Genomic DNA, 13,753 nt, shown 5'->3' on the forward strand with positions numbered 1-13,753 from the left:
GGCCGTTAATTCACAATGTCAATTTGTAAGCCAAATCCAGAATGCTAATTCACAATGGGGCACCGCTGGGAATTAGTAACAGGTTTTCAGAACAGCGCTTTTGAATTTATGAGTCAATTAAGTCTGTTGTTGACATTAATTGGAAAGAAGTTTGTTCAGCAAAATAATGAGGTTTTGTTCCCCAACATACAAAATTATACATCAAACATAAATTCTGAAACATTTACAGCTTATTTTAACACTTTAAATAAACTATGTGTCAATTTTGACATTTCTGTTACAAGACAGATAACAGAGCATATTTAAACATGAAATCCTTTCTCTGTTTCTCTTCTCTGCAGAAACACCACCAGTATGAAATGGTCTGTTTTTGGTGACATAAACATTGATGTTCATTCCACTGAAAACCTTTTGTCCATAGTGGCTTTTTAAACGCAGGGATGTGGGCGTCTTTATAACAAGATGAATCGTGTAAGACCACCGCCTCGGACCTCCTTCAGACGCTGGCAGTGGCGTAACATGTTCAACATGCCCACAAACCGCTTGTCCACCTTCAGCTGGGCAAACTCTTTGATGTCTTGCTCCACGACAAAAAAATGACCTGTGGAAGACAAAGGAGGTTGATGGATGATATCTTTCAGCCCTTAAGTGCTTATTAAACACCAGACCAAGATAAACGACCTCAATAATCAGAGCACTTATTTCAGCAGTTGTGGCGTTAATAGTTTTCTGGAGCAAACAGCAGACTACCAATTCTCAAAATGACAAGACTGTTAATATGATGATGGACTGCAGAGCTAACGGAGGTCAAAAAAAAAGAGCCTTTGATCAGCGTCTCCGCAACAGACAGACAGATAAAACTGTGATACCTTTGGTGTCTTTTGTTTCTTGATCTTTAAAGCGCTGCTGGAGCGAGCGAGACACGTTGTTTAGGGTCTTGACTGGCTGATGGAGGATTTTATATTTTGAGGTCACGGCTGTGTTGATGCTTTGTACTGCTGCGTTCAGCTGATCGTATGTTACGCGCCCTTTCATGTACCTGTGACAGAAACAAGTGAGGATGAAGACAGAAACTCAGTAAACAACATGCAAATTTTAAACTGCTCTATAGGATACTTGATTCTGATTGGTCAGTTGTGGCGTTCTTGTTTCAAAACCAAGAAAGCTCTTTTTTTGTCTACTGCTTAGATATTTTGGACAGCAGTTATCCTTAACTAAGATTAAACGCCATAATAAACCAATTTGTGACACTCAACCCACATTAATGGCTAAAACTAATTTGACTGATTAAACAATAACATATTAATGACAAAAAACACTGAGATCTAAGTTGCTAAATAATGCATTATGCTTTAGTTAAAGGGATAGTTCACCCAAAAATGAAAAACTTTTCACCATTTACTCATCCTTTCCTTGTTTCAAACCTTTATAAGTTTTTAGTGATGTATTCTAATAGGGCTGCACATTATATCGTTTTAGCATAGATATCACAATATGCGCATCCGGAATAGTCACATCGCAAAGATATGCAATGTTGAGTCTGGATTATAGTTGAGTAGGAGCTACAGAATTGCATTTAATCACTGAATTTATATGGAATATGGAAAAAATAATTTTTATCTCGTTTGTAGCCCAAACAATAATTTCACTTGTTTTAAGGAAATACTCCTAATTTTGACTTATTTCTTCTTAATTTGAAAACAAAACAATTTTTCATACTTGGACTAGGAACGAGACAAAACATTGAAAAAGCATTTTTTATAATTTAGTTCTATTCAAACTATCTCATGAAACTGTGTCCATATCACAATATTTATAGCAGAAAAATTAAATATCGCATTATCAGATTTTTCCAATATCGTGCAGCCCTATATTCTAATAACCACTAAAGAACATATTTAGAAAAAAAGCAGGAAACCTGTAACCATTGACCTCTATATTGTTTGGGTTTCCTACTGTGGAAGTCAATGGATTCGGGTTATCAGCTTTCTACAAAATATCTGCTTTAGTGTTCAACATACTAAATAAACACATAAAGGAACCACTTGAGGGTGAGTACATAGTGAGTACATATAATTTTTTGGGTGAACTATCTCTTTAATACTGTTAGTTTGTTAAATTATTACTGTTAACTTGTTAACTTAATTAAAAAAAGAACTGTTAACTTATTACTGAAAACAAATAAGTCATGTTTAAAAGTAGGATTCAGGTAAAAACAACATTACCCATCATGCTGCAGTAAAGATTCTACCAATCAGAGTCGCTACAAGCAAAGTGTGCCAACTCATACATATATATTTATGAAAATTCTACATAAACATAACATTTATTCTTTCTTTATATACAACCTCAAACAATTAATGCAGCAAATTAAATATTTAATTTTTTAAACATCTAATATGCTATGCTTCGCGGGATTGTAGTTTTCTTATTAAAACATTTTGTCTGGTAACTGGTTTGATCTTTTATAACTCTCTAAAATCTCGACAAAAAAACAAAGTGAAGTTTCACAAACTAGTTTCGAGGAGCATGTGATATGATTGATCGCGGTTGGACTCTCACCTGTAATCATTAGTAAGCTAATTGAATTATTTCAAACTTAGTATAAATAGCCCGACTAGTATTACTCCTTTATCTTTTTTTTGAAGAATCCACCCATCCACCCCATCCCCCCCTTTTCCTCCCTTTACCAGGAGGAGCTCTTGAGAACTACCTAATCTCGAACCCCCTTACATGTTCATTGACCAGGCGGGAGCCCTGGGCTCAATTATCTCCGAGCTCAGGGTTCTCTCCTGGGATAGCATGCTAAACCTGCTAATATAATCAAGCAATATCTAAGTGTGGACTCTTAAATGCCAATTTTCTTATAGAACCAAGGTTGCTAGGTTGGGTGCTAACATATTGCTAAGCTAACAACATCCCATAATCAACAAACAATTTATAAGATTTATAAATATTTGGTAAAATGGTCCATTTTATGTAGAATTTCCAATTGTTTTTGAGCACATGTATTATGGAAGGGCAAAACACAGTAGCTCAGGAAAAAGCCTTTACAGCAGGATACCACCTACAAGCCTGTCTAGGAAGGTGCTCACTGAGTTTTGAAACACAGCTATTGTTTACATTCCTTTACTATGTTTTCTCCAGTGTATGTTTAGAAAGATGTGGAAGGACTCACGGTGGTATGCTGTCAAATTCAGGGACGGTAATGAACTCCATCTCTTTGATCTGGTTGCGCTGAGTTTTCCTGGGCGGCCCTTGTTCCTGAGGGGCGGCTGGCGCATCTGTCTGCCTGCTCTGAACTGCCACCTGTCCTCCTCTGATGACAAAACACAAAGAGCCAAACTCATCTGTTTCAGTCAAACAGGTCGAGGTGTTGATCATGTTGCTTTCAGATATTTGTGGGCCTTCTTAACGATGAAGCAAACACAGTAAGGCATCATCTCACAGTGGTAATGTTGGGAAAGAAGCACAAAAACAGGGAAATACCCTTGTGGAGCTGCTTGCTGGCCTCTTTTTGGCATGTGCGGAGGGGTGTTGTTCTTAAGGTGATAGGCATCTTGTTCATCCTCCTGAAAAAAACCTTCTAGATCCTGTTGGCAAAATAAAAAATATATATTAAAGATAGAGTAAAATGAAACATGCACAATTAAGAGTTTGTTTACACAATGACAGAGGTGCTCAACCCTTCTCCTGGAGGTCTACCTTCCTGCAGAATTTAGCTCTAGCCCTAATCAAATACAACTAAACTAACTTGAAAGAGCACTTACTAATTAAAATCAGGTGTGTTTGATCAAGGTTGCAGCTGAACTCTGCAGGAAGGTATATCTCCAGGAACAGGGTTGGGCACCCATGCACTCTACCATTACATTAAGTATTTTTTATGTAAAAGTATTTTTATGTTATTCATTCATTTTCATTCATGTTAAGCAAGTTTACTTTTCATTAGTGTGTAGGCTAATTTAAAGGCTAAGTGTACCTAGACCTATAGAGTGCTGAGATGTTACGATGTTACAGCGGTAGGACTTATTTTATTTCTTTGTTCCAACTTTCAAGTGGCCTATAGTCTACGCTTGTTACGAATAAATGATGTTAAAACATATAAATGACTCATTCTTGAAAAAAATGCATTAGAGCTGTGTGCATGAGCACATTTTAATGTAGGCTGTGAACGGGTTTGGGCTATATAAAGCTGTCAATCAAAATGTACCTGTCGGACTCGGGACCTATCGGGTATAACTGCTGTTCCGCGGGAGCCGGCCAGATTTCTTACGGTGTGGGAGTAAATTTCTGAATAAATCGCGGGAGAGATGTGTGTGTGTGTGTGTGTGTAAAAGGGAGAGAGAGAGAGAGAGGTGCTGTGCGTCGCTTTGCTCTCTCTCTCTCTCTCTCTCTCTCTCTCTCTGACCGCGAGCCTAAGGTCGCATAGAAGGTATTCAGTTTCTGAATGGTTTAGGCTTAAGCCAACAGTTTGGTGACGCTGTCTGAGCCTTACGTCATATTTTTTTTTATTACGCCGGTAATACCGGATACCGGGGTAAAATATGGAGGCGGTTTGACGGTATCAAAATTTGGATACCGCCCAAGCCTACTGCCAACCTTTCCAACATATGTTTTAAGCAGCGGATGCCCTTCCAGCCGCAACCCATCACTGGGAAACATCCATCCATACACACTCATTCACACACATACATTATGGACATTTTAGCTTACCCAATTCACCTATAGCGCATGTCTTTGTTAAAGGGAAACCGGAGTTATTTTATGTTATTGTAATATAAAAATTAATTAAAGCTGATACATACAAATGTGTGTTTCTGTGTGTATTTATGACATATCAAGACACAAATGTGTATAATGACATGGTTATTACACAGGTATGACAAGAATATGGTGAATTGTACTATCTATGCGACAAACAAAACATAATTAGATTTTTAACACAATTTTTATTACTATCTGTTTTAAACTTTCTTTTCAATGGGTTAAAGTTAAAAAAGACTTTAAATAAATTAAAAACACACTATTTCTCTTTTATGCTATTTAGGAGCCATGTGCACTCACTAACAGGTAAAATCTGCTTCTTTATCATTCAAGTTCAGGTTGCTTTATTGGCATGACATGTTCTACAGTATTGCTAGATCATTTTAGATGTATAAAATATGCAATATATCGATATCATCAAATTAGTCTCTGAAATTATAATAATTGCAATAATAAAACCTGAAGATAATTTAAATAAACAAATGAGTTGATTACCCATTTCTAACGCTGTACAAATATTCTGCAGCCAATTTAGATGTATTTAGTAAAGTTTTTCGGAGTCATTTAGATTAAAGAATGAATTATTTAATGTCTCTCTCGCTCTTGCAACTGTGCGCAAAAAACTAACGACAGCTTAAAAAACGAAAGCGAAAGTTTCCCCGGCTGGACGCTAAAAGGTGTGGGTCTCTGCGGGTTTGCAGAGCACGTGGGGCTGTCTGTAGTAGTGTTGACTGGTCTCTCTCACACAGAATGAGCAGTATAAAACGGGTAAAAGAGAGAATATTTTCCACTATTTAATTGCTTGCGGATGTTTGTTTATAATGAACAGATTTAAAAAGTGTACAAGGATGGTAATAATAGTAAAAAAATAAAAATAATAAATAATAATAATAAAAAAAGAGTCACTAAATATACTTGGACGGCCGATAATATACCTGGGTGGCCCGCCCAAGAAAACTTAACAGTTTCCTGTGAGGGTTGGTTTTAGGGATACAGTATGGCCATAAAAATACAGCCACAGTATAAAAACAATTGAAACTTATGGAATGTTCCCACAATTTAAAAAACAAACAAACCCATGTGTTGTGTTTGGAAAAATTATGAAAACTTCAAAATCCAAAAACCTCTATGAATGAACAAACATATTGTGAAGCAAATTGATTGATTTTGAGTAAATTGCAGTTGTTCTTGCCAAATAGTAATTAAAAATACATATTAAAGAAAATATCACACCTTCAAATGCTTCAGCAAGTCTCTTTGCTTGCCCACATATTTCTCAAAGCGATCAAGAAGCTCATTTATGGCACTGACTTCTTGCCCAATTTTGAGAAGAGTCCCACGTTTGTCTGGATCTTTTGCTAAAAAGCACACACAGTGTAAATAATCACACCAGCAATTAGGCAGATATTTTATAATAACAAAAAGTAAGTTGAGTGAATTTAATGTTTTAGATTTACAAGTTAAACAAAACTGGTCAAAACAGAATCATTGACTGAAATCGAAACCTATAAATAGTGCTTCTCTGATGGTGTTTTGATTGGGTAATATGTCAGCAGTGTGGTGTACACACGTCTCTGTGACCAACACTTAAAATAGCTATATTGATGATTTACAATATATCCGAGGACATATTAGTATTAGCTGATAAATGCTTATTTTTTATTATTGTAATATAAATTATATTAAAGCTAAAAATTGTGGATTTTTACACCAGTTAATCGACTTTTGCTGGCCATGAGGGTTTTGCAATAAATAAAGCAGCTCATTTTCAAACTTGAGAAAATTACACTGATTGATAGCATAGCATAATTAGCTAATTTAACTAGGAAAACTTTATTTTGGGAGGTTCGTTTTTGGTTAAATGATAAAGTAATTAGGAGTGTGGTCTAAATAAATTAAAAAAACTTAAAATATTTCAAAATATATTTAATTCTGTCTTGTAACAGGTGTAGTAAATGCAACAACATACCAACAGCTCGAAGCTCCAGGAGTCTTTTGATCATGGAAATTTTGTTGTTGATATGTTGTGTCACTTCTTCAAGCTCGCAGTGATTCATCTCTTTAGAGAGAAAACATTAAAAGATTACAGTTCAGCAACAGCACATATTCAAGTACAAAACATGCAAGTCATTTACTTAGCAACAAGCCAGATACCAATAGTAACGCTCCATCTATAGCAACACGTCTTACATAAAAAATGCTAACGTTACATATTTTAGTCCTTTCTGAGCATCACCTGTTTTAATCTTGTTATTTGTACAGAACTCGTCTGACAGTCGTCTATACTTTAATACTAGGGTTAATTATATGTTTAAATAAACAGACGGCAAGATTTAGTCATTTAGTTTTTTTTACCCATAATGACGTATAACGTGATGCTACACCATTACAGAAAGAGCACAGCAGCAACAACAGCTGCAACAATCACAACAACAACAATAAATGTAGCGATTGTCAGGGAAAGGAAGACACGTAGAGCACACATAAAACGCCGTTAAAAGTATCCATCTTGTCTTTTTAGTGACAAAAATATGCGTCTCAAACTTTTTCAACAAATTTAAAACGGTTGATACTTGCATTTTAAAATACGTTTTGTGTCGTCTTTAATCTAAAACTGGACAACGCAACTACGCTATTCGTTAGGAAACCACAAAGATTGTTTACCTGATGTTTTTATCGGTCGTGTTAATACAGAAAGTGATGAATGAATGTTGATCGCACTAACAGGCGCCAATGTTTAAACAAACGCATGCGCAGAAGACACCTTGTGATTCGACAATGCAGTTTCGTCAGAGATATTTTGGTTTCGATAATTACTTTTCGAAGTTGATTTTAGCATTTTATTGTATTTCTAACACTATCTCTATCTTGATTTAACAGGTGATTGTACCTAAAAAATATTACTCCTTTTACTGAGTTTGTTCATGAGATGATTTTTTAATGAACTCCAACAGAGACGTAATTTGTTTAGCACTACTTTTTAATACATACGCTTCCTCCTTCAAAATGTCTAAAACAGTTAGACTGCGGCTATGTAATTGTAACAATAAATACAATAAATTGTTGTTATTATTATTATTGTGTATGTTATGTAATATATGAAGGACTGTACACTACCTGACAAAAGTGTCCTTGATCTTAGTTGTAAGAGCAACAAATAATAACTTGACTTCTAGTTGATTATTTGGAAAAGTGGCAGAAGGTAGATTTTTCAGATGAACCTGTTGAACTGCATCCCAATCATCACAAATACTGCAGAATAGGCTACCTACTGGAACCCGCATGGAACCAAGATTCTCACAGAAATCAGTCACGTTTGGTGAAGGACAAATTATGGTTCGAGGTTAGATTCAGTATAATGGAGTGTGAGAGATCTGCAGAGTGGCAACATCAACCGCCTGAGGTATCAAGACATTTGTGATGCCCATTACATTACAAACCACAGGAGAAGGCAAATTATTCAGCAGGATAGTGCTCCTTATCATACTTCAGCCTCCACATCAAAGTTCCTGAAAGCAAAGAAGGTCAAGTTGCTCCAAGATTGGCCAGCCCAGTCACCAGACATGAACATTATTGAGCATGCCTGAGGTAAGATGGAGGAGGTATTGAAGATGAATCCAAAGAATCTTGATGAACTCCGGGAGTCCCGCAAGAATGTTTTCTTTGCCATTCCAGATGATTTTATTAAGAAGTTATTTGAGTCATTGCAGAGATGTACGGATGCAGTCCCCCAATCTCATGGGAGTCATACATAATATTAATTATTTTTCCACTGCACCGTGACTTTATAATTTATACTGAACATTATTTCTGCTTAGTGACAAAACTTTTGTTTGAGCAAAGTCAGAACTCACTGTCCTAATTAGATCATTAAAAATCAAAGCATGATCATATCTTATTTTGGTAAAATAAGTGTAATCTAAAGGCATTTGCCTTTCAAATAAGCCACTTCTGATATCTAATGATCAACTAAAAGTCAAGTTATTATTTGTTGTTCCTAAAACTTGGCGGCAACAAGAATTTGCCAGGTAGTGTATATGTGAAGTATACATATCGCATTCATTTTTAAAGACTAAATCCCATTTTATGTCTGCTCCTAAAATATTACAAGGTCCTTAAACCATAATATGATACTTTATTTTAATATAATATAAATAACTACTACACTGGCCTGTTTATTATTATCGCAGACCTTGGTTGTATTTGAGTTATGTTGCCTTCTTGGAGTTTAAAGCACTCGGCTCATTCTCATTTCCTCACAGAATTCCCACTCAATGGATTTTTTCTCTTTTCTCATACAATCCCAAACATGACTATATGAAAATCCCAGCAGATCAGATTTTGACATACTCAGAAAAGCCATATAGTTTCAAAACCAGTGCCACATTCAGAGTCACTTAAATCGCATTTCTACCCCTTTCTGATGCCAGGTTTGTTAACCAGGCCCATGGAAGTCAGTGTATTCTTGTAGAATTTCCAGACTGGTAAAGATACCACACCAACCTCTGATTGAGAAAACTCAATCTTAAAAGCCAAAACCCAGAGCAAAATTGTAACCATCTCAGACTAAAAGAGCAAATAAACAAATATTTTAATCCCCCCCCCAAATATCTTTGAAAAACAGACTTTTTTAACCAAACAACTGCAGATTTAAACCTTCACAAATACAAGCACCATCAACACACATACAATATTACATCATCTTTTGCAATGAACAGTAGAAATGTAAACAAATCAGCTCATTTGAATCGCATATTTCTGCAGGTGGTGTAGGAAAACCAGATTTTATTGTGCTACAGTACTTTTTCTTTCAGATTCAGTCATAGTATCACAACAAGCTTTACTCCTGGACCAACTTTCAGAGCCCGAGAGAAGCTTTGAGCAGCGTGGTCATATCATCAGGTAATGTGTCTTCTTCGCCTGAAAGAAACAAGCATATCTGTATTCACAGTACAAAAGAAAAACATAGGTCAGGTAAATAAAATCCCTGTCAGCTTTATTAGTGTTCTCACCGTCCTGAGTTGCGGTCATTTCCTGCTCTAGTTTGAGTTTTCTTTCTCCAATTCGAAGCATGGTGTCCTCTATGGAGTCCTTACTTATCAGCTTGATCACCTTCACGGTCCTTAAACGGAACAAATGCAGTCAGATGAGGTCAGAGATGGGTGGATTACTCATGAATTCTAAACAGTTACAGATGACAAATTACACAACAAAATTTGTAGTCAGTGATATAATCTAGCTCAGTGTTTCTCAACCACGTTCCTGGAGGACCACCAACACTGCAGGTTTTAGATGTCTCTTTTGTTTGTCACACCCATTTCAAGTCTTTTAATCTCTGCTAATGGGCTGACGATCTAAATCAGATGTGTTGGATTAAGGAGAAATGGAAAATGTGCAGAGCTTGTGGTCCTCCAGGAACGTGGTTGAGAAACACTGTCCTGGATTACATGTATATGGCAATAAAATCAGACTACTTTTGGATTACATTTAGATTGTGCTAAACTTCGTGGATGTCACATTAATTGACAGGATATTACTATTTATAAATATACATTTTTAAAAAATAATAAATGAATTGTGTTCAAATTATGTAATATTATGTAATTAGGTAATTCATACAAAAGTAACTGTAGTCTGATTACAAGTAGTTTATGACTAGTTTTACATTTGTAGTCTGTATTATAATCTCTTAGATTACTCATTTATGGTGACGTTTGGATTACGTTCAGATTGTGCTAACACTTAGCTGATGTCACATACTGTATATAGAAGTAGGATAATGTTGTATTATTTTGACAGATATAAAAGTAAAACAATTATTCCATTCTTAATCGCTAACAAGATCAAGAACAGCTTATTTTAAAAGAGCAATATATGGAAAGTTAATACTTCATTACTAACAGCCCATACTTTGCTGACAGTAACACTAAATAAAACAAAATATCTTATTTATCTTATACAACCTCTGGTTTTAAAACATTTACTTCAAATTAAGTAAATCTACTAAACCCACAATATTACTAAAGCCATATAATAAACATGAAATTTGCAGCAATGTCTCTGTTACATCAAATATTTATTCAAAAACACTATAGAAGTGCAAATGACAGAATCCAATAAAGCCATCAAACAATAAATCTAGAGATCAAACAACCCTTGTTACTATTACATAATTTCTTGTAGGTGTTTTTTTTTTTTTGCTCCACTCCACCAATAAAAACATGAAGAGTCACATATGTGTATAAGAAACAGGTTTATTATAAAAAACAAACAATAAAATAGGCTATTTGCAGGGAATCCTAAAGGTAATTTCAATATCTTTTTAAGACTTTTTAAAGACCTTCACAAAATATTTTAAGACCTCATTGCCATTTCAAGTTTTAGTAAGTATCAAACCTTTACCTTAATAAACAGTTGTTCATAAACAGCTGTAGTTAAATAAATCAACGAAACAGAACTCAGATAAGCTCAGAAGAAACAAAGCTTGAAAGAATAAATGACGCGATTGTTTTCAGCAACTGGCTTCAGCCACTGTTTAAACTCGTCTTGCTCCAACCCTGAGTACGCAAACTTACATTTTCCAATTTTGCTGTCTGTTTCACTATACGGGGAGACTATCACCTTCCCACATTGTCGCAAATTACATGAATTCACCCGGACAGAGAAGCTTGGCCGCGCCCGGCCCAAACCAATCACTTAGATCGAGGTAAATCCATATATTTATGTTTTTTTGGAGTCAAACACTTTGAACAATGCTTGAACAAAATTTAAGACCTCATAAAAGCCTTTCAAAGTCTTTAATACTTTTTAAGGGCCTTAATATTTACATAATTGATTTATCAACTTTTAATACTTTTTTAGACTCAGCGGACACCCTGTAAAAGGACAGTTCATCTAAAGCACAGGTGTCAAACTCCGTTCCAAAAGGGCCGCAGCTCTGCACAGTTTAGTTCCAACCCTAATTAAACACACCTGATCAAACTAATTGAGTCCTTCAGGCTTGTTTGAAACCTACAGGTAAGTGAGTTGGAACTAAACTGTGCAGGGCTTCGGCCCTCCAGGAATTGAGTTTGACACCCCTGATCTAAACATTTTAATTGACTCACAATATACTGTCCTTTAAGAGTTTCTGTTGAACACAAATCAAGATATTTTGAAAAATGTTAGAAACCCGTAACCACTGATAATCATAGCAGGGAAAACAAGTATTATGGAAGTCAATGGTTACAGGTTTCCAGTTTCCTTCAAAATATCTTCCTTTGAGTTCAACAGAAGAAATAAAGTCAAATAGGTTTGTAACAAGGTAAGAGTGAAAAAATAATGACAGAATATTTCAGTTTTGGGTGAACTATCCCTTTAAAAACAGAGAACAATATGGAGAATTAATTAATTTTGAATGAATTACTGGCACTGTGTAAAATGCAATCAGGCAATCCATCAAAAATAAATGTAGTCTGATTACAAGTATTTAAAAAGTAGCTTACTCTAATTAAACATACTTGCTTTTTGGAATCTGATTACGTAATCTAGATTACTTCTGCTTTTCCAGGTTTAGGGTAGTAATGTAATATGAGAATGAAAAAAACTGTACTGTGTTCTGCGTCTCTTACTTGGTTTGTCCGACCCGGTGACAGCGGCCCTCTGCCTGTTTGTCATTGTAAGGGTTGCAGTCGATATCGTGAAGGATGACCACATTGGCTGAAGTCAAGTTAATGCCCAGCCCTCCGGCTCTGGTGGACAGCAGGAACACAAATATATCCTGGTCTGTGTTGAACTGGTCAATCAGCCCAATTCTGTAAAAGCCCGATGAGATTTACAGTTACTGTCCATTCACTTAATTAGCATTTAGATTTTCATCTGAAGTGATTTACAGGATGCTAACAGTTGCAAAAGTCCCAGTGGATCATGAGGTTAAGTGCTTCTGCAAAGAACACGATAATGGGAGAACTGGATGTTGAACAGCATTAATAAAACAGATTTATGTTTGCTGGGTTATTTTGAATTTTTGTCGTAGTTCAATTTTTGTTATTACCACAGTAATAATTTAGGTGAATATCACAACACTCAATATATTGGTGCTGTATTGTTTATTAGCCAATTCCTTAGCTTTTTAAAAATGTATGCAAATCAATATTGGATATTTAATGGGTTTCATCTATTTTAAAAATGACTATAGATGATAACATAAATAAAACTAATTTTTAATTGTAATCACATTTTATATTTTAATGCATTCTATCAATAAATTAAATAAAACTTACATAGTAGTAATATATTATAATAATTTGATAACCAAATACTAAACAATTATAGCATCCATTTATCCATTAAAGGGTTAGCTCACCCCAAAATTTTAATTACCTCATTATTTAATCTCTCTTATGTGGTTTTAAACCTTTATGATTTTCTTTCTTATTTTGAGCACAAAAGAAGATATTTCGAAGAATGCTGGTTGCTTGCACCCATTAAATTCCATAGTTCCATAGAAAAAAACATTACCATTGAACTCAGTCAGTGTGTGTGAGATATCAGCATTTGACAAAATATGTTCTTTTGTGTTCAAACGAAGAAAGAAATTAAAATACATTTTGAACGAGTGAGTAAATGATGACAGAATGTTCATTTTTTGGAGAACAATTCCTTTAAATTCAAGGTCAAAACAGCAAACAGAACAGCTACCTTAATCATAACACAAAAACTCACTCACAAACATTTTGTTCCTGTCTAAATTTTGATTCTTGGCTAGATTGAGCAGGCTATTGTGTGTTTCTGTGACTCCAAAACAGACAAAGGACATGGTTGGAGAACGCTTTGTCAGTGAAGGAGACTCGATCCTTGATTTATGACACGAGGAGCATCAGTTCTGCCTCGTCACAAATCTGCTAACATTACCACTGTCATGAGTCTAGACTTAGGCCAATGAATAGGCCAATGATAGAAGGACATACACTGATGAGCCAAAACATGCCTAATATGCTGTTGGTCCTTT

The 13,753-nt window shown here is 35.3% G+C and overlaps 2 protein-coding genes across 7 annotated transcripts in view; both read right to left on the minus strand.

The window, feature by feature from the left end:
* The window catches only part of ska1 (spindle and kinetochore associated complex subunit 1), a 7,616-nt gene extending 113 nt beyond the window's left edge, over positions 1 to 7,503 (minus strand). Inside the window, exons 1-7 of one of the 3 annotated variants that reach the window (XM_005155627.5) lie at positions 7,429 to 7,503; positions 6,734 to 6,823; positions 5,998 to 6,122; positions 3,490 to 3,593; positions 3,179 to 3,319; positions 870 to 1,039; positions 1 to 601 (exon numbers count right to left, since the gene is read on the minus strand). The exon at positions 1 to 601 is cut by the window's left edge and continues 113 nt beyond it. In XM_005155627.5, the coding sequence (XP_005155684.1) occupies positions 453 to 601; positions 870 to 1,039; positions 3,179 to 3,319; positions 3,490 to 3,593; positions 5,998 to 6,122; positions 6,734 to 6,821 (777 nt within the window). In that variant the 5' untranslated portion in view covers positions 6,822 to 6,823; positions 7,429 to 7,503 and the 3' untranslated portion in view covers positions 1 to 452. Of the gene's footprint in view, positions 602 to 869; positions 1,040 to 3,178; positions 3,320 to 3,489; positions 3,594 to 5,997; positions 6,123 to 6,733; positions 6,852 to 7,000 lie in introns of those variants that run through there. The other 2 variants (XM_073913789.1, NM_001002592.1) reach the window with 2 other exon arrangements.
* Positions 7,504 to 9,519: 2,016 nt separating this feature from the next.
* smarcad1b (SNF2 related chromatin remodeling ATPase with DExD box 1b) overlaps positions 9,520 to 13,753 on the minus strand; it is a 35,007-nt gene continuing 30,773 nt past the window's right edge. For 3 of the 4 annotated variants that reach the window (XM_686544.10, XM_005155635.6, XM_073914076.1), the window contains exons 21-23: positions 12,375 to 12,557; positions 9,777 to 9,886; positions 9,520 to 9,684 (exon numbers count right to left, since the gene is read on the minus strand). In XM_686544.10, the coding sequence (XP_691636.5) occupies positions 9,623 to 9,684; positions 9,777 to 9,886; positions 12,375 to 12,557 (355 nt within the window). In that variant the 3' untranslated portion in view covers positions 9,520 to 9,622. The remainder of the gene's footprint in view (positions 9,685 to 9,776; positions 9,887 to 12,374; positions 12,558 to 13,753) is intronic. The other variant, NM_001353868.1, reaches the window with a different exon arrangement.

This window comes from Danio rerio, chromosome 10 (genome assembly GCF_049306965.1).
Source record: "Danio rerio strain Tuebingen ecotype United States chromosome 10, GRCz12tu, whole genome shotgun sequence".
Classification (NCBI taxonomy): domain Eukaryota; kingdom Metazoa; phylum Chordata; class Actinopteri; order Cypriniformes; family Danionidae; genus Danio; species Danio rerio.